Genomic DNA, 24170 nt, shown 5'->3' with positions numbered 1-24170 from the left:
CTTTTTGTAAATAGTGTCCATTGATTTTAATTGATGATGTTTATAATCATTATTTCATATATATTTCATTCCCCACCATTTTATAAGATAATTTTATATACTATCTATCAGTAAGCGGCTGATTCTCGCGGCGAGTCGATTCCTTCAGTAACAGTTTTCAAAGAGACAGTAAAACTACTTTCACTTGTATTTTTTTTTTTTTTTATTAAGAGCTCAACTTGCGAAATCAAATTCTAAAATGTGTTTTCTCTCTTATATTTATAAAACGCAGTAAATATTTCAATTAAATACAAACAAAAATTATTATTGGAGTAACGTTATATTATTATAAGTTTAAAGAGATAATTGCAATGGAGCAAAGTCCTGACAATTCAGATGAAGTGTTAAAAACAGAACAATGTGAAGTTGATTTAGCTTCATATCAAAAATTATTGACTGAAAATAATGAAAATTATGATGAGAAGAAAAAAATTTCCATTGAATTTATAAATTTAAAATATCGCGTTGAATATAAAAAAGGTTTGTTATAAAAATAAATATATGTGAAAATAAAGTCAAAAAATAAATTTAAAAAAAAAAAATAATTATTCAATTATTTATTATTTTACAGGAAATTTTAAAGATATTCTTAATGATGTTTCTGGTAAATTTTTACCAGGAAGATTAACAGCAATTTTAGGACCTTCTGGTGCAGGAAAAACAAGTTTGCTAAATATTCTAGCAGGAAGAAAAAGAATAGAATCTCAAGGTTGTATTATTATGAATGAATTGAAAATATCATCTCAAACTTTACAAAAATATTGTTGTTATATTCCTCAAGAATTTGCATTAATGCCACTTCTTACAGTAAAAGAAACTCTTTTAATAGCTGCAGAATTAAAATTAAACAGTACATACGATTTACATGCACGAGAATTGGTAGTTAGTATTTAAATTTTATTTTAATGAGAATATTATTTTTTTTTTTAAATAATTAAATTAAATTTTTTATATTTTAAAAAAAAAAATTAATAATAATTTGAATATTTAAGATAAATGAAATTGGTAATAAATTGAATTTGAGTGATTGTTGGAATTCAACTGTAGAAAAATTAAGTGGTGGAGAAAAAAAACGTTTGTCTATTGGAGTTGAAGTTATTACAAGTCCATTAGTACTTTTTTTAGACGAACCAACTAGTGGTCTTGATAGTGTTTCATCGAAACAGGTACGTCATTTTTTTTTAGAATTATACTAAAAATTTTAATTTTATTTTAAAACGTAAAAAAAGAAAAAAAAAAATAGTAACATACTCGAAAATTACTGATTAATAACTGCATAACGCTAATAGAGAATCTCATGAATATTTAATTGCAAGTTTATTGCGCACATACAATCAATTAACAAGCCTTGAAACATTTTTTTTCGTCTATTTATTAAAAAAAAAACTTTTTAACCAAATGGATTTTTAAAAAAAAAAAATTTTTTTTAAATTCTTATCAAAGATTTAAAAAAATTAAATTAATTAAAATTAATTTGCAGGTTATTGAATTGTTACATTCATTGTCACAAACAGGCTGTACAATTGTTTGCTCTGTTCATCAGCCCAGTAGTCAATTATTTTCTCTATTTGATGATATTCTCATTCTTGGTCAAGGGAAATGTTTTTATTGTGGTCCACGAGATAATATTGTTGATCATTTTAATGAAGCTGGTTTTATTTGCCCTAATTTTTACAATCCTGCAGAATATGGTAAATTTTTTTTTTTAATAATATTTTCACTTTATGATTTGTATACCTATAATTTAAAAAAAAATTAAATCACAATTTAAAAAAAAAAAAAAAAAATTCGTTAGAAAAATTATTAAATTAAATAATTATATAATTTGTTTCAAGTCATGGAAGTCATCACAGAGAAAAGAGCTGATTTTTCAATTTTAGAAAAGCTTCATGCCAATAAAAAGAGAGAAAACATATTTTACAGTGAAACTAGTAAGTCGATGATTTATTTTTTCTATATTTAAAAATGATAATTATAAAGAAAAATTTCATGAGATAAAAATAAAATTATCTTTAAACATTTAGAAAATGATAATGATTCTAATATAAAATCACGGAGGTATGCAGTTTCCGATTGGATTCAATTAAAAGTATTATTACGACGTTCCTTCATTTGTATACGACGAGATAATGTAAGTTTTTTTTTCTCATTTTTATTTTGCTATTTAATAAAATTTAATAATAACGAAATATTTTTTTTACAGACCTTGACAAAATTGCGTTACGTAACGCATTTAATTGTAGCCCTTTTATTGGGAGTAGTTTTTTACAAATTTGGCGAAGTTTCAAGTAAAGTACAAAGCAATATTGCTTGTATATTTTTCATCATACTTTTTCTCTTTTTTGCAAATTCCATGCCGGCTGTTCAATTGTGTAAGAAATATATGAAAAATAATATTTTGAAATTAAATATTTTTCAAATAATTTATGGATTTCTTTTTTTTTTAAATTAAGTTCCTACTGAGGCAGCAGTTTTTGTTAGGGAAAATTCAAATAATTGGTATTCACTTCATATTTATTATATTTCTAAAGTCGTCTCAGATCTTCCCTTGCAGGTAAAATATTTTCTATTATTTATATATTTTAAAAAAAAACAATATTTAATTTAAAATAAATTATTGCATTTCAGATACTTTGTCCTTCTAGTTTTTTAATAATTGTTTATTATTTAACTGGTCAACCGTGGGAAGTGACAAGATTTTTCCAAAGTTGGATTATTTGCATACTATTAACAATTGTCGCACAATCTTTGGGAATTGCTACTGGAGCAGCGTTTAATACTGATGTATTTTTTTTAAAACTTATTTATTTCATTCATTCTTATATTTTTATTTAAATTTCAATTTAATTAAAATTTTTTTCAGATTGGAATGTTTTTAATTCCTGCATTCAATATTCCAATGTTTCTTTTTTCTGGATTTTTCTTAAAATTTGGAGAAATGCCTTATTGTTTTCGTTTTTTATCTGAATTAAGTTATTTCAGGTAAAATATGTTTTTATAATAAAATATAATTTATAAAACAAAAATAATAAAATAAATATATTTTTCATTATTTATAGATATGCTTTTGAAGGAATACTTCAAGCGATTTATGGATCAGATCGTCGAATTTTTAATTGTACAATTGAGATGTGCATATCACCTCGAAGAATTTTAAAACAATTAAATATGCCATCTGTAAATTATTTAACTACTAATTTAGCTTTAATCATTTGGACTATTATTCTTCATATTACTATTTATTTAGTGCTGAGATGGAAATTGCATGTCGCTGCCAAATAATAATATTTTTCCACAGAATTAGTTTAATTATTTAAAATTTATGTGAATCAAGAAATTATTTTTGTATTTTAGAATTAAAATGTGAGTCAAAAAATGTATATTTTTATAATAAAATATATTTTAAAAGTTTCTAAAAAAGAAAGCATTCTTTTAAAAAAAAAAAATTTATGATTCATGATTGAATGATAAATTTTACGAATATGATAATAAAATACTCAAGAAAAAAAGAAAAGAAACGTAAATAAAAATTGAAGGTTGAATGATTGTTTAAAGATTAACTTAAAAACGAAACGTTTGTTTATCAATGATATATACATAAACGTACAAAAAATTTAATTTATCACTTTAAACATCTCTTTATAACAACTTTTCTTTTAAATCTAAAATATTAGATATTATGCAAAAATAAATAATAACGGACCATAAAAATATATACTGGCTCTAATATAATTTGATTTTAAAAGACCCATTTCTTTTTTCTTATTACTTCTGATATAAGTTTTAAGTCTTTTAAATTGATCTCATAATTTTCAATATGAAATACAAAGAAAAACGAGATCTAAATTATTAAAAAAAAAAAAATTGTAGAAAATTGTCGAATACATAAGTTTCAACTAAAAATTTGTGAATAATAAAAAAAAATCAATTATTCGAGTATTTTGTTTCCAAAGGAATAAAAATTCTCTTTTTTTTTATCTCGATGCCATAAGTTTCCATCTTAGGAGAACGTATGCTGAAAAACGTGTAATGAAGAGTATCACAATGAGAGCAATAACATCATTCCAAAATTGATCGTCTCTCATGGCAATTTCACTTAAAAATTTTCTTGGATATTTATAATGGCAGTAGTCTTTACAGGCAAGTGTCTTTCGGTTCAGTCCATAAATTGCATTTATGTACCTGATATCAAATTAATTGTTCTTATTATTAATTTAATATTTAAGCGCTTATATTTAATTTTTTTTTTTAAATATAATAATTCTTGAAGTGTTATTTAAATGTTATTTAAAAATAAGTTATTTTAATATTATTTTGTTATTTTGTATTTTGATTTACCATCAAAAGCAATTCTTATCAAAATAATTAATAATTTTTAAAGAAAAAACTTACCCCTCTAATCCATATCGCAAATAACTGACATATGTGCCCCATTTCAAAAAACTTGGCATATCACGTAAAGTAACACCAAAACCAGCGAACATCATCATTGGTACAGAAATAGTTGGTCCCAAAAATGTTCCATTCTGAAAATTTTTATTTTCATTTTAAATAAATTATTATAAATTAAAAAACAAATAGATTAATTATTTTTAGACTTACTACTACATTAAATACTGCTCCGATCATAAGACCAAAACTCTGAGCAACAAAAGATACAAGTAAACTGATTGTGAAAAACATAGAAAATCTTGTCACATCAGCAGGTTGAGCTGACATAAAATAAACGATAAATGAAAATATTGTACAACATAATATTGAAACTGGAATGTCTATTATGTTTACAGAAATGTAAAAAGCCTTTAGACTGTACCATCGATTAAAATGTTCCTTTTGTAAAATACTCATTTCAGTGGGAACTGTAAAAATAAAAAAAAACTTAAAATTAAATAAAATAATTTATGATTAAGCAGAATTTTAAATGTAAAAAAAACAAATTAAATTTACATGTTAAAATAGTCAACATCATTGTGGTCATCATATGATGCATAAGAATACCAAAAAGAAGATTATAATTGTCAATTACACGTTTTCCATCATTTCCTGCTTTAATGAAAAGAGATCCGAGCATAAGTCCCGTGCAAATATTTACAATTATTCTCAAATGGGTCAAAGTCTGAAAATTTTATAATTTAATATTCAATTTTTTTTTGAGAGAGAGAATAATTAAATAATTTAAAAACAAGTTACCTAATAATTTAAAAAATTTTATATCATACATACCGGATCTCTTTTAACTTTAATCATTCCTCTGCCAAGGAGAACTTTTAATTGATGTAACTGAGAAGTTGCTTGTAAACTTTCTTCTGACTTTTTTTTCGGATTTGATGCTAAAATACTCTTTTCATTTTTACGATCCTCTTTTTCCGGAAATGCAGCTAAATTGACAAATTTTAAAAGTCGAAATCATAAAAATAAAAAATAAAATAATAAAAGAATTGAAAAATACCTCTCAGTGCCCTTAAATCTAATAAATTTAGCGATTTGTCGAACCACTGTAAACTTTTTCCATTTTGTGTTCCACAAATCATTGATTCCACTTTGTCTTCTCCATATTCTCCACAAGCCAATTCAATTACTGAAAAAAAAGATATATTTTTTTAATTTAAAGAAAATTTATTTTTCTATTAAAATTTTTCTGACTTAAATATTTTTACCATAATCTGCTGGATTATGATACATGGGACAGGGTAATTTAACACTCTCTAAATATGGAACTAATTGATGAACTGCTCCTTGGTATAAACACTCTCCGTCAGATAATACATAAACCTAAAAATTAATATAAAGTGACAAGAAATGTTTATTTAAAAATAATTCTCTAAATTACATTTTATTTGTATAAATAAATTTATTTTCCATTAAAATTAACGTTAAAACCTAGTTACCTGATCAAATAATTGAAAAAGAGAGGCACTTGGTTGATGAATTGTGCACACAATTGTTTTTCCTTGAGAAGCAAGAAGTTTTAACAAATTTACAACTTGCATACAAGAAGAACTGTCAAGGCCTCTAAAATAAAAATAAAATTTTATTTTACGGAAAATAAATATATGAAATATTAAAATTTCGTTATCATAAAGTGGAAAATATTTTTATTCTATTTTTATGGTTTGGTGTTTAAAAGAAAAAAAAAAAAAGAATCTCGGTAAAATTTTATTATCAAAATTCATGCACTACACACACACAGAAACATTGAACTTACGTTGTCGGTTCATCCAGAAACATTACAGTGGGGTTGTTGACCAGTTCCAGCGCAATGGACAATCGCTTCTTCTGACCTCCACTTAATCTTTCTGCTTTAGTTTTCAAATTTCCATTTAAGCTTAGGGTGGTTAAAATTTCATCTATCTGTGATAAATTGAATCAAAAATTATATTTTATATTCTTTATTTTCTATTAACTCGTATGTAATTTTAAATTATATAGTAAATTCTAATTTTCCCGAAGATATATTTTATTTATTTAAATTAATTAAAACCTACTATTTTCTTTTTTTGTTCTACTGGAGTATCGGTTCCCAATTTGAGATCAGCAGCAACTTTCATATTTTCAGTGACAGTCAGTAAAGGCTGCAATCTATCATCTTGAGTAATATACGCACTACATCTGTAAATTTTTGTTTTCAAACATTAAAATTATGTTTAAATATTTTAAAATCGATAAAATTATTATAAGAAGTTATTTTTTTAAATTACAATTTTTTTATTTCTTCTAATATGAATGTGTAAGAGTAGTAAAAATGTTGAAAAAAAATTAAATTATAGAGTTTAAAGAAAATTACAGGGAATTACGCTGTGACATAATTAATTGATACTTTCAAGTACCTAACATAACAAAAAAGTAATTATAAAGATTCAAGTTCAAATTAAATATATATATATCATTGTAATTGCAATTTAAAAAAAAGAAAAACATACCTTCTGAATGAATTCAAATCACGAATACGACCATTAACGTAAACAGTTCCTTGGACACCAGTTATTCGATATCCGGAAAGAATATCGAGTAATGTGGATTTACCGGCTCCAGAAGGACCCATTATGGCAATCAACTGCTTTCCCGGAAGTCTCCCATTGATACCATGTAAAATTTCTTTCGTTCCTATTTTCACAAAGAAAAATGAAAACATTCAAAAAATTGTTTTAATTTGAAATTAAATTATAAATAACACAATTTCATTAATTATTAAAAAATTTTTTAATTATTTCAAAACTTAGGTAATAATAATAATAATAATAAATATCGATAATTTAGAAATTAAAAAAATCATACTTATAAAATTTATAAGACGAAAGATAATAAATTTTTAATTGTTTAACAAGAAAAAATATTAATTTTTCCTTGTATAGTTAGAAACCCTCTCTCTTTAGATTATTTAAAATTTTATTGATTTATAAACATAAAGACGAGTAGAAAAATTAATAGTCACTGATGATAATTATTCTTGTGATATTCACAAAGTTTAGCATTAAAAACTAAAATCATTAAATAAAAAAAACACTTGACAAAATCGAACAAAGTTCAAATTTTTTTTTTCAGCATTAAAATCGAATATTACTTTATTTTTACGTCTTTGATTTATTACTTACTCAATGAAAATATCTTTACTAAATTTATAAAATAAATATTCAGAGTAACTATAAAAATAAGTATTTAAAAAAAAATACCTTTCCGAAATCCTAAGGAAACATTGTATGTTATATTCTCGAAAGTAATGTCCATGTAGTCATCTTTTTTATTTAAAGAGAGTTGAGGATTTTTATTACGTTCCATTTCTATTTCCTCATCTTTTTTTATACTTTGTTCCTGATATACACTACAACAGGTTGAATTTTCATTTTCGTCAGGGCCTTTTGATGCTTCATGCATTAAAACCTCCATAATTATTCTTTCACTTTTTTCACTAGAGATAAAGATGAATTTTTCTCAATTAGATGAAATCGACTGTCGCTTAAAAAAAGATTACCAATCTGAAAAAAATTATATATTGTCAATTGAAATCATATTGTTTAGCTTTAACTGATTAAATATATGTGTCGCAATCGTAAAAAAAAAGAGTGGGGATCTAGATCTTTGTCATCAAATTATTTTCTTTAATATTTTTTTTATTCTTTATTATTATTTTTTTTTTATATTTCGCTTTTGTCAACAATTTCCTATTCATAAAACTATTAATGAATTAATTTTTTAAATAATAATTAATAATTACTGTTTAAATTTTTTTTTTTTTTTTTGATAAGACATATTTAATTTAGTTTTTTTTTTTTTTTTTTTGTTTGATGAATCTGATGGTCAATAATCAAGATTGAAGGTCTCAGGTTAGTGGACTTGGATTTAAAGTCCATTTTATAACAGGTAAAGGTGGATTGTCTAGATTCAGGTTTAGTCACCGATTAAGATTATATCCTCTTGGCATCATTTTTTGTAAGACTGCGTATAAGACGGCCTTGGTTTAAAAAAAAGTATATAAACATTTTTCACTTCTAAAGTCTATTAATTTCACATAGATGCACTATGAATTGTAAATGGCTTATTTATTCTCACGAATCTTAATCATATTTACATATTTAAATTTCATTTGCTATTGCAGAAAAGAATTTTTTTTTTTTCATTTATTTTAATTTACTTCCTTCATTGTCATTATTATCATTATTTTTTTTTTTTAAATAATTTGATAAAATGATTTGATAATTGATATTAAATAAGAATTTTTATGAAATAAATCTGATATTGAATGAATGTATATATAAGAATTTCTAGGCGAATCTAGTTTCTCATTTGAAAATCAGTAAAATGTGTAATAATTAGACAAATTGGCACACTTTTTATTTAATGATTGCGGGGGGATAATTGCACGCGACTTTAGCAAATAAAAGCAATTGATAACATTATTCTAGAATTCAATTGGTGCCTATACCAATAAGACTTTAGAACCACGTGCATTTTAAAATGATAACAAATGATAACGGATGGTGGTAGTGATCAAAGTCCAAATAAATTATGATTCATATAAAGTCATTATATTGTTACACGTTTGAATTTGAACCTTTTATATACATATATATATATATTATCACCCTAGTGCATTCATATCGTGTAAGCATGTTTACAAAAAAAAAAGAAAAGAAAAAAAAATTATGGTCACTTTGCCATTGCAGTGATAAGAGAAACTAGTGTATAACAAAATGAATATGATTATTCGTCCTAATGAAACTCCTTTGTGTTTCCTACAACGCATCGTTTACAATTTTATTATCTTGATGATTATTTTAAAATATTTATCAACATATTTATACCGCTATTATTAATTTTTACGATTGATTGATTAAACATTTTTTTTTTAAATTTATAATCAATTTTAATAAAATTATATATTTTTGAATAAAATGATAAATCAGAATTAAAAAAAAATAAATAAATCAATTTTAATTAAATAAGAAATTTTTCATTATTGTGATGGATTTGATATATTATTCTAATGTCGACTTTGTTCTTTAGATAAAAGTTCAATTATTGGTTATTGATAATTTATTGAATATGAATAGTTTATGCCAATCAATTTCATAAATATTAATTTAATATGTAATTTTCATTTGTAAAGAAAAATAAAAGAAACAATAATTAATTAAGCTAGTGTTAATTTATTTCTAAACACGTTTGTTAACAACATAATAATGGTTTAATTGCGAAAGTAAATCTAACTAAACTTAAATACTTTTATTTAAATTTTTTCTTATGAAATTTAGAAGCAAAAATAGTTCTTTTTAACGGGAATTACCTAGAACATGTTTAAAGTTCAAATATTTTTTTTTTCTGATCCTTGTGATTTATCAATATTTTTTAAGGTGTATAAAATTTACATATAATTATCCGAATTTATGAATATTTTAATCAATTTTTCTTAAATGAATTTTACTATTTTATAATTATATATTTTATTTAATATATTAATAAAAAAAATATTAATTAATAAATTTTGTAATAAATTATTGTAATTTATTCATTTTTATAAAATATTATCTACTATTTTATAGTAGACTGAATTTTCGAAATTTTTCTAAGTTAAAAAAAAATATTCTTATATTTAAATAAATATAAAAAAAAAATCTAAACTCAATGTTATTGTTTAAAATAAAATGACATATTTTTTTTTATAGGATCACTGTCAATAAATGCATTTGTCCTACATTGCTGCTTTAGATAAATTGAAAAACAGAAAAGTGCGTAAATTTATATGGACAAAGTTCATAATAATACATTACAATGCAATGGCATCTGGAACATTAATGAACTTTTGCAATGATTTTAATTGATTTCTTGACAAGATTTGAAATGAGGATGTTGACAATTAAATTTTAAACTCATACCGGCCACACAATGCATAGATATATATGAATGCAATTTAATAGGGCACGTTTATACAAACAGTAAAGGTTGACAACACTCTGATAAAAACGATTGACGATCCTTTCTGATGTGGACAAAAAATTAAATACTATTTTACTAAATAGAAAATTATTTTTTTTAAATGTAAATTTAAAAATAAAAAAAAAAATTCTAAACTAATTTATAACGTTTAAATTTGTAATTATAAACATTTGAAATAAAAGAAAATAATACAATTAGAATTATATAAAATTTATAAAAAGTTATTATAATTAAAAAATAGCCTTCATGACTAATTTCATAGATTTATGATAAATAAGACAAAAATTGAAATAAATTATGTCGCAATTAAGATTAATTGAAAAAAAATTAAATTGAAAATAATTTTAAAACTCACCACTTTATTTTCTCTTGCAGAACATTGGTCTAGATTCCAATTTGGATCACTCAAAATAGAAAAATGATCTGCCTAGGATAAAAATAAAATGATATCACAGTGAAACATAAGTTACAAGTGAAATGTCACAAAGTAGTTAATAAATAAGTAGATGAATCAATGAAAAGTGATTCTGACTACTGACTACTTACTACTGACGGTTCATCCCAGAATCCAGTACACATGTTCTTCCATCTTACCTCCCTTCCTATCAATTCCCTTCTTTTTTCTCTCGTTTCCTTGTCCTCTTGTGCCATCCCCTCTCTAATCTCGAACTATGAAAAGAGATAAATAAATATCACAAATGATCTATGTGATATTGAAAATTGTTATTCTATCATCATAATTATGCACAATAATGAAAAAGGGCTTTTTTTATTTATAAGCAATTATTTTATAAACTGACATTTATTAATTTATACTCGATAATGTTCATTATCGTTATCAATGTTAAAAAAATGAAAAATTTTATGTTTTCAAAAAAATAGAGAGAGAGAGAGAAATTATTTGCTTTTAATGAATCAATTTTCTATCGAAGTAAAAAAAAATTAATTTGTACATAATTTTACCATTAAAATGATTCTTTTATATTTACTTTGTAATACAGAAAAATAATTAAGAGTTTTCCTCGATCCATTGAGATTTTTTAAATAAAAAATATAAAATTAGTTAAACAATTAACTAATAATAACTTTTAGTTATAATTTTAATAATATTTGTCTTTTTAATTTTAAAGCTGAATAAGCCGATTAAATACTTTTTATAAATAGAAAAAAGATTATTTAAAAATATTGACTGTCAATATAAGATATCAATATTATTAAAATAAGTAATATATGTACGTAAGTTTGTTAGTCATTGACCTGTTAAGATCAATATTGGTTACCAATGATCTTAATATTCAGTTCAATAATAAAACGTCAATTTCAAAACAAAGTTTGTGGACCTATTTAACGTTGTAAAAAAAATATAATTTAACAACAAACTGGAAATAGTTTTATTAAAAAACTAAATGAAACAAATATATATTTTTTAACACAAAAATTCTTGATCCGCTATTATTATCAAAAAAGGAATATGCGACAACGATATTACTTGTTTTTTTTAAACATAAATATTATAAAATAAACTAAAAAAAAGGCTTGATCTGATAAAACCTACACAAATATGAAAATGTGCGTCAAGCTTTTAACATGATTTAAAAAATATTGTTTACAGGTTAAAGATCGTTAGGTGAAGTATTACATATATAATTACATTTGTTAATCACTTTAAACGTTTTTTTTCGGATAAACATTTATTATAAACATTAAAACATTTCTCTTTACTTTCTATTATTTCAAAATCTAAATCAGTGGAATAATTCCTTCAGTATTTTAAGTACATATTTTGTTTACATTCGTGGGAAATTAGAATTATATATTTTTAAATTTAATTTTTGATAATACATACTAATTTAATTATAAACTTTTAAAATGTTAAAACTAATTGAAATTTTACTCTCAAAAACGGTTAAAACAATAAAATTTATAACATGCAAAATGTATTGCAAAAATCGTTTAATTTTTAGGTTAGATACATAAACAAATCTATATATATTAGTTTCTCAATATTTGACGCTTATATAGATAAATTAGTAATTTCATATTTACCATAAAATAGAATAAATAATATTTAAACAATTACACAATTTACTTCTTCTTATTGTTTATAACTGATAAAATCATGCCAATTCTTGGTCCATATAATGTATTTTTATAGAGTGGGAGTATTCATTGTTTACGAGAGATAGAGTTAAATTATTCCTTTCATGTTGGTATGACATGAAAAATTATGTTGGTATTTCTGCTGTAACGCTAAGAGGTTAGATATAGGAGGAAGACCTCTGTTTTGAAACAATTAATAAAAATAAATAAATAAATAAAACAAGTGAATAAACATCTTTTATCTAAATTAAACAAAATATTCATTGTTTACTAACAATGAGGAAAAATCCAAATATTTTAGTGACAGGTGATTAAATAAAAAAAAAAAATTATTTTTAAAACAAAATCAAGGTTATGTTTTTAAAATAAATAAAATTTTATTATATACAGGAACACCAGGTGTTGGAAAAAGTAAATTATCCGAAAAATTAGCAACAAGAACTGAATTAGAATGGATTGATGTTAGTTCTTTAGCGAAAAAATATAATTGTCTAGAAGAATTTGATGAACAATATCAATGTCAAATTTTGAACGAGGATAAGGTATTTGTTTTCTTTTAAAAATTTATTTCGGGGAAAATTATTTGTTAATATTTATTTTTATCGGCTAAGTCATTTTTTTTTCTTCTAAAATAGTTACTCGATTTAATGGAGGGTTTAATGGAAAAGGGAGGAAAAATTGTTGATTATCATGGAGCAGAATTTTTTCCCGAACGTTGGTTTGATATTGTTTTTGTATTAAGAACAGACAATACTGTTCTCTATGATCGATTAGTTGCCAGAGGTTATAGTGGAAAAAAATTAGAGGACAATATAGATTGTGAAATATTTCAAACTATACTCGAGGAAGCTAAGGAATCGTATAAAGAGGAAATAGTTTATGAACTCACTAGCAATACACCAGAACAAATGGAAAGCAACATTAATAGGATATGTCAGTGGATTCAAAAATGGAAAATAGATAACGAAGGATCGTAAAAGATATTTATATATATATACATTTCCAATTTATTTTTCCTTGAATAATTTCAAATCCTTGAAAACATAAAAATTCACTATCACAATTTTTTTTTAATTACATACTCATATACATAAATATTTGAATATTATATTCAACTGAGAACTATTATTTACAATATATTTATCTACTTTTTATTCTACAATTCCTATATCTTGCTTAATTTTTTTCAATCTATTTTCAATGCTTGTGTAGTATCTCATTTTTATTAACAATTGTTTTGCTGTCTCAACGTCCTGTTTTTTAAAAGCCTCAGCAATATTTCTATAAAATAAAAATAATCAATTTTTTTAAATATAAATTATTAAAAAAAAAAAAGAAGTAATTACTTCGTTAAATCAGCTAAAGTTTTTCTATTTTCCTCAATTAATTTAATAGCTGTTGATTCGTCTTTAGATGCTCTTTCAATTTCTTCATTTTTCTCTAAGATATCCATTAAAAATTCTGGATTCATATTTGTTGTACCTTCCGGAAGTGTTATATTATTTAAATTTAATAGATATATTCCCCTTTGTAATGGATGTGATAATGTGTAATAAGCCTTATTTATCAACGATGATAGTCTCTCGGATATTTGCTTTTCTTCCTATAAAATTTAATAATTCTAATACTAAAATAACAATACTTTGGAAAATATCAAATTTAAAAGAAATTTACCTCAGAACTGTTGCTAAATTTATCAGGATGAAGTCTATTTTGCATTTGTCTATATTTTTTCTGCAATTCATTTTTATCTATATTAAAATCTTTTTTTACTCCAATAATATCAAAAAATGTTAAATCCTCCGGCATTTCCTGTAGGGATTTACATTTTGAACAAAATAACTCTGATTTAAATGTAAATTTGCAATTCCAACACTTTGATAAACTCTCGCTACAATAACCCAATTGTTTTGTTTTATTCGAAGCAGCTGTTAAATTTTTTATCGCGTGACAAGAATGATAAATACGACAACAGTCTTGTGTTTTTGTAAATTGTGCTCGACATTTCATGAGATTTAAAGTTGCTCCAACTATTTTTGAATTCATTTTTGACATTTCTTTATTAATAAATATATAACCTATAAAAATTCATAAAAGACGCATTAGAAAATAAAATTATAATAAATTACTCCTATCAATAAAATTAATATTGCTCAATAGATTTATATTATTTACAATTGAATAATTATTGGAATATGTAATTTAAAAGTATTTAATCTAATTAAAAATCTAAAAAAAAATATTTGCGTTTAATAAAAAGTTTAAAAAACACCTTTTGCAATTTTTTTTTATCACTGTTTATCAGTATTACCAACTGTATAAAGAAAAAAATTATCAAAACTTCCAATTTTTACCGCTTAAGTTTAAAAAACAAAACAATAAATTTCCTAAAATTCATAATTAATTTTAAAATATGAAAAAAATGTTTTCTTCCAAAATTTATAAAATTTATACATACTGTAGAAAAGAAAAAAATTTCTCTTATTTATTTTTAAATGGCAATGGTGGGACGTGGGAAGATTTAGGGCGAATTCTCATGACAGCAGAATTCTCATCTTATGGTGCATTCACAGTTTCAAATTTAAAGTAATCTCGTATTTTGATTGGACAGATTATTCTAGTACATAATTTATAACCAATCGTGTATTTGTATTTTAGATAGATTGGACAAAAAGCTGATTCCTTTTCTGATTAGTTGTTTCTGCTATGAGTATTATAAATTTTCTGGTCAGCGCATTGTGTATCACGCTTTGTCGACTGGCGTTTACAACAAACGTTTTTGTGTTTATTAAAGTGTGAATTTTCAGCGTGCGGTTTTTATTGATTTGACGCAAATTCGTCAAATAAATCTTTTGGTGTATTATAATAGTGTATGGCAGTTAACCTCATTGTAATAGAACAATCTTTTTCGTCATTTTCATAATGACGGTTGTGCAACTTGAAAAATATATTTTTGTTCGTGACAGAAGCACAAGACTTGACTAGTGACAGTACAGTGCTGTAAACATTGTAAGAGTAAATAATAAATAATTGGTGTCTTTATGTTCATTTGCGTTAGATTGATAAGTGCCAGATAATAAATGTTTGTCGGGGATTTGTTCTAGTATTTTTTTTCAATTGAGATTTTAAAATATTATAATGTCTTGATTGATTGTGAATGTATTAGCTTTTTGCAATAATTCAGTTTTGTGTTTGACAAATCAGAGGTTAGAATCAAGGCGGACGGTTTCCTTCGCATAGTGAAGCAAAGTGATTGTTTTCTGACGCGTTTGTATAATAGTTTAGATTTATTTTTGTAAAGAAACGAATTATAGGTGTTAATTAAGGGTAAATTTGTTAAAATTCTGTGATTTTTGTTTGAATTGCGGCATCACGAACAAGTCAAACTGTTGGTTTTTGTACGGGAGTGTTAGTATGGTTGGTGTATGAAAAAATTATGTGATCGACGGTCATTATGGCGGCACCCATGTTAAAGTGGAAGCGAATCTCAAATCCTGTCGGGCCACAACCAAGACCGCGTCATGGACACAGAGCGGTTGCTATCAAGGATCTTATGGTTGTTTTCGGCGGGGGTAACGAAGGAATCGTCGATGAACTTCATATCTACAATACAGGTAAATATTCTTAACAGATGAAGTTTTAGCGCGCATCTTCTGAACAATTCCCGCGATCCAATATGGCGACTTGCGTTGACAAGGACATCACCGGTCATACCCGGCACAAATTCCTAATTACTTTAATTTCATATTATTGTTATAATTATTGATTATTGATTTTATTCTGTTTTATTTGTGGCATTCTTTTTTTTCTATTTTCCATTTTCTTTATAGACATTTATCTGAGACATTAAAATTGCCTGACATTTTACATGTTTATGTGTACGGGAGCGGCCATTGCAGCCTTTTGCCCCACTCTACTTTTAGCAACGCGCGGCGTTCCTCTTGTACATATATTCCGGTCCGGTCTCCAATTTCTATTTCTTGCCTGTTGCTGTATGGTTGTTTAACAATTTTTAATTGTCCACAACTTTATATTTTCATTATTTTTTTTTTTCTCAAGTCTAAACACGTTTTTCTTTTTTTTTTTTATCTAAACAGATTAACCTATAAATATATTTTATAGATTTAAAAAAGAAATTAAGATTGTAATTTTTTTTTTCAGCAACAAATCAATGGTTTGTACCATCAACAAAAGGAGATATTCCGCCAGGATGTGCGGCATACGGATTTGTCGTGGATGGAACAAGAATTTTAGTCTTTGGAGGAATGGTAGAATATGGAAAATATTCTAATGAATTGTATGAGCTTCAAGCGAGCCGATGGGAATGGAAGAGGCTAAAGCCGAGACCACCGAAAAATGATCCACCACCGTGTCCTCGACTTGGTCATAGTTTTACACTAATTGGAAATAAAGTATTTCTATTTGGAGGTTTAGCAAATGACAGTGATGATCCAAAAAATAATATACCGAGATATTTGAATGATCTTTATACACTGGAACTTCTTCCCAATGGTCAGACTGCTTGGGAAGTGCCTCAAACTTATGGCCATGCACCACCACCAAGAGAATCGCATACCGGTGTTGCTTACACTGATAAAAAGACTGGTAAATCATGTCTAGTTGTCTACGGTGGTATGAGTGGTTGTCGATTAGGTGATTTATGGTTTCTCGATGTTGATACAATGACCTGGAATAAACCTGTTGTTCATGGTCCAACTCCATTACCTCGTTCATTGCACACTGCAACGTTAATTGATCATCGTATGTACGTCTTTGGTGGATGGGTCCCCCTTGTCGTCGATGATGTTAAAGTAGCCACACACGAGAAGGAATGGAAATGCACGAGTACTCTCGCATGCTTAAATCTAGGTAATTAAAATAAAAAATTCATAATTGAAAAATTAGACATTTATCCAATTGTTTTATATTCACATAGAAACATTAACATGGGAACAATTGACTGTCGATTCACTCGAAGAGAATGTTCCTCGTGCACGTGCTGGACATTGTGCTGTGGGTGTTCACAGTAGATTGTACGTATGGTCCGGTAGAGACGGTTATCGCAAAGCTTGGAATAATCAGGTAATTTATTATTATTATTACTGTTAATTTATTAATTTCCCTATCTAATTTGAAAATAACTTTTTAGGTATGCTGCAAAGACTTATGGTATCTCGAAGTGAGTAAACCACCAGCTCCATCACGAGTGCAACTTGTTCGTGCTTCAACTCAATCGTTGGAAGTCAGTTGGAATCCAACACCATCGGCTCAATATTATGTATTGCAAATACAAAAATACGATATGCCACCAACAAGTAGTGCTTTCCCAACAACAACAACTCCAACAGCAGCCGCTGCACCAACACCAACGACGACAACAGCACCAACAACACCAATATCGTCAACTCCAATTTCCACAGTTGCTTCTTTACCAAGTACGGTTACGGCCGCGAAGGCAAATATCCCACAAGGTATTCGTGCTTCCGCTGCTGTTCAATTTCCAACACAAAAACTTATAACATCGACTGTCATTAATAAACCAGCAAGTCCAATTACACCACGAGTTGCCGCCAATGTCATTCGAATTCGTTCGCCATTAGTTACAACAATAGCTGCCACCACTGAACAAACACCACCAGTCAACACTACAAACACTGGACAAACACCAGCGGCAATGTCAGGTATTGCCGCATTAGCCGCTGCCGCTGCTTCATCACCCAAAATAAGTATGAACAACGTTCCAATATTACCACAAAGCGCAACTAATACAATACGCGTAAAGGGCGTACAACCTGGTCAACAAATACGTTTCGCAGCACCAGGAGCAACTGTTTTACGTGCAGCTACACCACAACAAAGTAAACAAATCATTTTACAAAAACCCGGACAAAATATTGCCGGTCAACCGCAAATTGTTCATCTTCTTAAGACTGGGCAGGGTGTTGTCACCATGCCAAAAGTTAGTTTAATTCCTGGAAAAACAGTTGCCACCACAGGTGCTAAACCATTAAATCAAGGACCAACGATATTGAGACTCGTTAATCCAAATACTGTTGCCGGTTCAAAAATTCTCACAACAATGAAATCATCGGGTATTGTTGCAATGAGCAAAGGTCAAAGTATTGCCGGTAAACAGACAATAATGATCACAAAACCTGGTGGTAATGGTGGCCTCGTTGGTAGAACTAATCAAATAATTGTCGTTACCACTGGCTCTGGATTAAGAGCCGTACAAGCCGTTACAACAACACAAGCTGGCGCTGGACAAGGAGGAACTATTACAACACCCGTCAATGTTTTGCCATTGTCAGCCGCTAATCATGTGACAAATCAACAAGGTGTGAAAATGATTGTTGTCTCATCGGGTGCAATGGTCGGTGGCACTGCTGGTAAACCAATTACAATTACAGTACCAGGTCAAGGTGGAATTCCCAAAACAGTGACAATTGCAACAAAAGCAGGCTCACAACAAGCAATTTTCAATCCGGGGAAAAGTCAAATTGTTACTGTTCCACAAATGCAAAAGAATGCCGTAAGTTTCATTTCGAAATTTTTTTTTTTTTTTGCCAAAGAAACATTTGAATTGTGTTTTCTTTTTTTTTAGGAGGCCGTTACTATGGCTGGAAAACCGGTAACTTTACAAATGTCTGGAGGAATTGGAGCTAAAACTGTTACCCTTGTACCGACTAGCTCTTCAATTGTTACTACTTCCGGCACTGCAGAAACTATCGACGCAACCAAAGCGCTATTTGTCCCATCGCAAAAACAACCATCAGCTTCTTTAGGTACGTATTAAAAACAATCACTTTTTTCGAAATTATCTAGGAAAAATTTATTTGATTTTAAATAGAAATTTACAATTTTGTTGGATTTTTTTTTTAATGTGTTATTTAATTGCAAAGTGACAGCAACTACATCTGATGGACCAGCAACAACGGATGCGGCATTAGCTGCACTAGCCGCTGAGGCAGGTTTAATTGATCCAGTTCAAGAGCCATCGGGTGGAATTTCATTTATGGTAGCTGCTGAAGATCCATCGGAAAGAGATGACAAGGCTGATGATGGTTGTAATGGAAATGAAGGAGTTGCACAGATGGATGCAGGCGAGCCAATGCAAGTTGATGGCGATGGAAATTTTATAATTCCACAAGTTGATGGTGCTTTTGATTTATTTTTATCTGAGGACGAGAACAAAGATGCAGAATCCGATGGTGAACAAGCAGTTGAAAATGTTGCTGATCCACCAGTAGAAGATGAATCCCAAGAAAGTGAAACCGTTCATGAAAATGAAGCACCCAGTACAAGTGAGACAACGGAAGAGAAAGAATCATCGACAAAAGAGGCGGATACCGAATCAACGGCAGCTACAAGTGCAGATTTAATTACACCTGATTCTAATATGGAATCGGAGAATGCAGTCGAAGGGGAAATTAATCCTGAAGTGACAGCGGCGTCAGCTACTGAAAATGAAGAAGAGGAAGCAAAAGAAGAAGAAGAAGAAATGTCTGCACTTGAAGTACCTAGTGAAAGTGATATGCAAGTAGATCTCAATTCTGAAGCATTGCAGGAGCCTACAAAACCTGAAGAATCAGCATCTGAGGATATTGAACCGCCAACGGGACTATTGGAAGAATTGAAAGAAGATGAGAAAAAAGAGGAAACGAAAGAAGATGAAAAACTTGGAGAGGAAGAGCCTAAAGATGAAACGAAAAATGATGATGATGAAAAAGAGGATCAAATGGACGAAGCTGAATTAGAATTAAAATTACCAAAAGACGATTCTGAATTGGAAGATGAATGTACACCGGGTGATAAAGATACTGAGCCGGATGTATTACAAGATGACAACGAAGCTGAGAAGGCAATGGATATCATGGATTCGACGACAGAAGCTGACGATGAAGCTAATGCTGTGAAACTTGAAAAAGAAGAACAACAACAACAAGAGGATGAGGTAGATGAACCAATGGATACAGATCCTTTACCCGAGTCTGATGCAGTTGACAATCTTGATAAAGATACCGCTGAAATGGTGTTTGTTGATGAAAAACCCAAAGATCTCTTACTATCTGTTAAGGAATCAGAAGCAAAATCACCCGTGACAATTGTACAAAAACCTGTTGTACAATCAACACCCATACAATCCGCGGTGATTGAAAAAGAAAAAGAACCCGAGACTTTAACAACGAAAGTTGATAATATAATTAAAATAGAACCAAAAGAAGCTGTTAAAGTGAAAAATGAACCTGTTAGAGAAGAGAAAAATGATGAGAATGGAGCTGAGACAAATGATGATTCAGCTGCATTAACCACTTTGGCGACTGCAGCTCTTGGATCCACTGAAACACCCATTAAAGTTAAAGCCGAACAGGTAAATTTTATTTCTTTTTTATTTTTATAATCTCTATTAGCTGTTTTTAAACAATTTTTATTTTCAGCGCGAAGAAAAGAAAAAGGAAATTCAATGGTATGACGTTGGAGTTGTAAAAACAACAAATTTCACTGTTCAACATTATTATCTTCCATCAGACGACGCTTTAGATATAAACACTGCATTAACGACGGATATTTTCAAAAATAAAGTTAAAATTCCTTTGGAACCTGGTACAGCATATAAATTTCGAGTCGCCGCTGTCAACACATGCGGTCGTAGTCCTTGGAGCGAGGTAATTGAAATCACAAGAATATTTTAATTCTTTTTTTTTTTTACATGTATAGAATAATAAAAAAAAAATCAAAATTTTCAGGTGTCCGCTTTTAAAACGTGTCTTCCTGGATTCCCTGGTGCCCCGAGCGCAATTAAAATTTCCAAATCATCAGAAGGCGCTCAACTCTCTTGGGAGCCACCGCCAAGTAATTTGGGCCCAATATTGGAATATTCCGTCTATCTGGCAGTGAGAAGTGCAAGTGCGACACCGAACAATACTGGTGAAGCGACAACTGTGGCAACGACACCCACACAATTAGCATTCATCAGAGTTTATTGTGGACCCACCAATGCTTGTTCAGTACCAAATAGTTCCCTTAGTGCGGCTCACGTTGATACAACAACTAAGCCCGCCATCATTTTTAGAATAGCTGCCAGAAACGACAAAGGTTATGGACCCGCAACACAAGTCAGGTGGCTTCAAGGTAAGAATCTTTTTTTTCCTATCATAATTCGAAATAGAAAATTAATTTATTAAAAATTAAATGATCTTCCTTAGATCCTACCACGACAGGAAAGAGCAATCCTCAAGTTAAGAGACCTGTGACGGATGTTAGACCTCATGCAGGATCGCCAATGAAGAAAGTGAAGTCAGAAGTCACGGGTGATAATTTCTCGTGAGCTATTTTTGTCTCATTGAATTAATTGGAAAATGAAAAAGGCCCCCCTTATTAATTATTATTATTATTAAATGTCCATTAGTATCGAACCAAATAATGTCAACAAAAAAAAATTGACATTAACTTCAGTTTGATACTAATCGGATGCATGTAACAAGAACATAGGGAAAAAAAAGTGGTACGCGATTCGTTAAAAAAAAAGAAAAGAAAGAAAAAAAATTGCAAAATGTCTTCATCTTAAAGTACTCTATTAATGTAATATGATACCACGAAAATAGTTTTGTCCATCAAAGTCCTGGATCACGAGAAAGACGCTAGAATATATTTTCAAGCATTAACAAGACTTTGAGGCAATATTTTTTCCTCAATGAAGGGAATCCTATCTTATTCAGTTTACATTAATCTTTTAATTTTTTTTTCTTTTTGCAGAATCAGAGCACAAATACTTATATATATAAATATATATAATGTAAAAGAAAGTCACTGCACTGTTTCATTAATTAAAGTGTTATTTCTGGTGCAGAAAAAAAATAGCAAGTCTTAGGAAGTAAAAAAAAAAATAAAATAAAATAATAACTTTTTCTTTGAAAATAATTTTCATTATGACAAATACGATTTGAATGTGCTTCTCGTTGCTTATTAAGATCAATTTATTGTTTAAAATGAATTTGCTCTGTCGTTAAATTGTAAGGACCTTTTTTACATATAAATCGTAGAAAAGCTTTGGATATTATGTGTTTTTTCAATTTTTTTTTCTTCTTTTTTTTTATAATAAAATTTATTACAAAAATACTAAGTGCTGTTTAGAATTTCAAGTTACATTTCATTTTTTTTTCGTCAATTATGTGAGAAATAATTAATAATGAGAGGGGGAAAAAATAATTTTGCAGTGATTTTACTATTTTTTTCTTGCTTGACAATTAATTGAACAAGAATTTTGCTGGTCATTTTACATATACTGAAAGAGTAAAATTACCTTTCAATATTGTTATTTTGTAACAATATATAAATATATTTTTCTTTTTTGGGGGAAAATATAAAAAAACGTCCGTTTTTACCAATTGAAAATTTCAATAATTTAAAAAAATCCCTTAAATTCATATTTAGGATAATTTTTAAGGCTTATATTCAGAATGACAAATGTAAAAAGAAAACCTTGTAAAAGTCTCATCTTCTTTCCAAAATAGCCTTTACAAAATATTCAAAAAAAAAAAAAAAAAAACAAAAAAAAAAGAAAAAGAACTAATAATTGTGAATTTACATATGGGAAGAAAATAGAATTCATAATTGAAATCTTTTCGACGCTGTGTTTTAATATCGCCGTTAATCAAATTTTCTGTATATTCAAGTTCTTTATCGATATATATTATTGAACTTTACAACGCAGCGTAGAAAAAGATATTTTCTCGTCAATTCGATTTCTATTTTCTTCATTTATTATTATTATTATTATTTTTTTAATGAAAAAAGGGGGAAACATTTTAAATAATTTATTTTCTTTTTAAAATGAAAACAAAAAAAAAAAAAAAATTTTTTTGTACTCTATTGAAAATTTTAATAATTTCTCGTTGATTTTTGCAAGACGTAAAAATAAAAAAAAGAACATTTTAAATCTTGCATAATAAGTTTACTTAGATTATAAATATGATTTCTTGTTTTATTGATAAATATTTGTAACAATTAAGTCCAGAGAATATTATGTTAACGAAGATTTTATTATGTAGGTAATTTTCATTTCGTCAGAAATTTAATATAAGTTTTTTTTTTCTTTTTCGCGCATAAACATTCTTTTTATCATATTTAGGGCGTTGGAAGAATATTTGATAATAAAAAATAAAAGAAAAGAAAACATGATTCATAATTGAGGAAAAGTGTCGTTCTGTCAAACAATTCCATAGGTGGAGATTAATCTACTTTTTTTTCAAGCCCACCGTTTATAATAAATACGTATGCAACATTTTTTTTTTTTTTTTTGGGATTGTTGTACTAATTCATGATGGATCGATCAGCCTTTACAAATCACAGTCATTATGCGCTGTATATGTAAGTGGCATATAGAGTAATTTATACATATATAAATATATATTAGCTTGTAAGAAAAAAAGACCATTGGCTAGAATGAAAAAATTGGTTTTGTGCGACAAAAATATTTACGTGATAACAATATTTGTATGACGGTAATTATTATACAGGTCAGAGAATCAATTAATGTTGTATTCAAATTTTCGTTTTACCCTTTATATCCTTATTAGTTTTTTTTTTAAAATAATTTC

General features: G+C 27.5%; 5 protein-coding genes across 8 annotated transcripts; 3 read left to right on the top strand and 2 right to left on the bottom strand.

The window, feature by feature from the left end:
- The first annotated feature begins 31 nt into the window (after positions 1-31).
- Positions 32-3450, top strand: LOC127290679 (ATP-binding cassette sub-family G member 4-like). The gene is made up of 11 exons (XM_051319435.1): positions 32-519; positions 611-921; positions 1032-1205; positions 1520-1730; positions 1875-1970; positions 2064-2170; positions 2243-2411; positions 2493-2593; positions 2668-2823; positions 2903-3021; positions 3099-3450. Exons 1-11 carry the CDS (start codon positions 351-353, stop codon positions 3319-3321), a joined length of 1836 nt encoding a protein of 611 aa, XP_051175392.1. The 5' UTR covers positions 32-350; the 3' UTR covers positions 3322-3450.
- Positions 3451-3595: 145 nt separating this feature from the next.
- LOC127290677 (ATP-binding cassette sub-family G member 4-like) lies at positions 3596-12648 on the bottom strand. Of its 2 annotated transcripts, XM_051319432.1 has the most exons (15): positions 12517-12648; positions 11017-11139; positions 10826-10897; positions 7710-8012; positions 6960-7143; positions 6525-6648; positions 6245-6390; positions 5928-6051; positions 5697-5811; positions 5489-5617; positions 5263-5417; positions 4987-5155; positions 4642-4898; positions 4432-4565; positions 3596-4221 (listed from the first exon to the last, which is right to left on the bottom strand). In XM_051319432.1, exons 4-15 carry the CDS (start codon positions 7921-7923, stop codon positions 4014-4016), a joined length of 1959 nt encoding a protein of 652 aa, XP_051175389.1. In that variant the 5' UTR covers positions 7924-8012; positions 10826-10897; positions 11017-11139; positions 12517-12648; the 3' UTR covers positions 3596-4013. The 2 variants fall into 2 exon arrangements, with proteins under 2 accessions (XP_051175389.1, XP_051175388.1); XM_051319431.1 differs by lacking the exons at positions 11017-11139; positions 12517-12648 and having other exon boundaries at positions 10826-11010.
- Positions 12649-12710: 62 nt separating this feature from the next.
- Positions 12711-13732, top strand: LOC127290708 (adenylate kinase isoenzyme 6). The gene is made up of 3 exons (XM_051319467.1): positions 12711-12877; positions 12961-13112; positions 13206-13732. The coding sequence occupies exons 1-3, from the start codon at positions 12847-12849 to the stop codon at positions 13545-13547; spliced, it is 525 nt and encodes a 174-aa protein (XP_051175424.1). The 5' UTR covers positions 12711-12846; the 3' UTR covers positions 13548-13732.
- LOC127290690 (iron-sulfur cluster co-chaperone protein HscB) lies at positions 13718-15101 on the bottom strand. Of its 3 annotated transcripts, none has more exons than XM_051319458.1 (4): positions 15029-15101; positions 14245-14648; positions 13917-14173; positions 13718-13851 (listed from the first exon to the last, which is right to left on the bottom strand). In XM_051319458.1, exons 2-4 carry the CDS (start codon positions 14623-14625, stop codon positions 13722-13724), a joined length of 768 nt encoding a protein of 255 aa, XP_051175415.1. In that variant the 5' UTR covers positions 14626-14648; positions 15029-15101; the 3' UTR covers positions 13718-13721. The 3 variants fall into 3 exon arrangements, with proteins under 3 accessions (XP_051175415.1, XP_051175401.1, XP_051175409.1); XM_051319444.1 differs by lacking the exon at positions 15029-15101 and adding an exon at positions 14843-15007; XM_051319452.1 differs by lacking the exon at positions 15029-15101 and adding an exon at positions 14746-14894.
- Positions 15102-15292: 191 nt separating this feature from the next.
- Positions 15293-24102, top strand: LOC127289657 (host cell factor). The gene is made up of 9 exons (XM_051317740.1): positions 15293-16184; positions 16732-17439; positions 17507-17652; positions 17720-19102; positions 19175-19355; positions 19473-20941; positions 21009-21236; positions 21318-21702; positions 21777-24102. The coding sequence occupies exons 1-9, from the start codon at positions 16025-16027 to the stop codon at positions 21896-21898; spliced, it is 4782 nt and encodes a 1593-aa protein (XP_051173697.1). The 5' UTR covers positions 15293-16024; the 3' UTR covers positions 21899-24102.
- The last annotated feature ends 68 nt before the right edge of the window (positions 24103-24170 follow it).

Source organism: Leptopilina boulardi, unplaced genomic scaffold, assembly GCF_019393585.1.
Source record: "Leptopilina boulardi isolate dan_hultmark-lab unplaced genomic scaffold, ZJU_Lbou_2.1 LbouV2_123, whole genome shotgun sequence".
Lineage (NCBI taxonomy): Eukaryota > Metazoa > Arthropoda > Insecta > Hymenoptera > Figitidae > Leptopilina > Leptopilina boulardi.
This window is presented reverse-complemented; position numbering and strand designations above follow the sequence as displayed.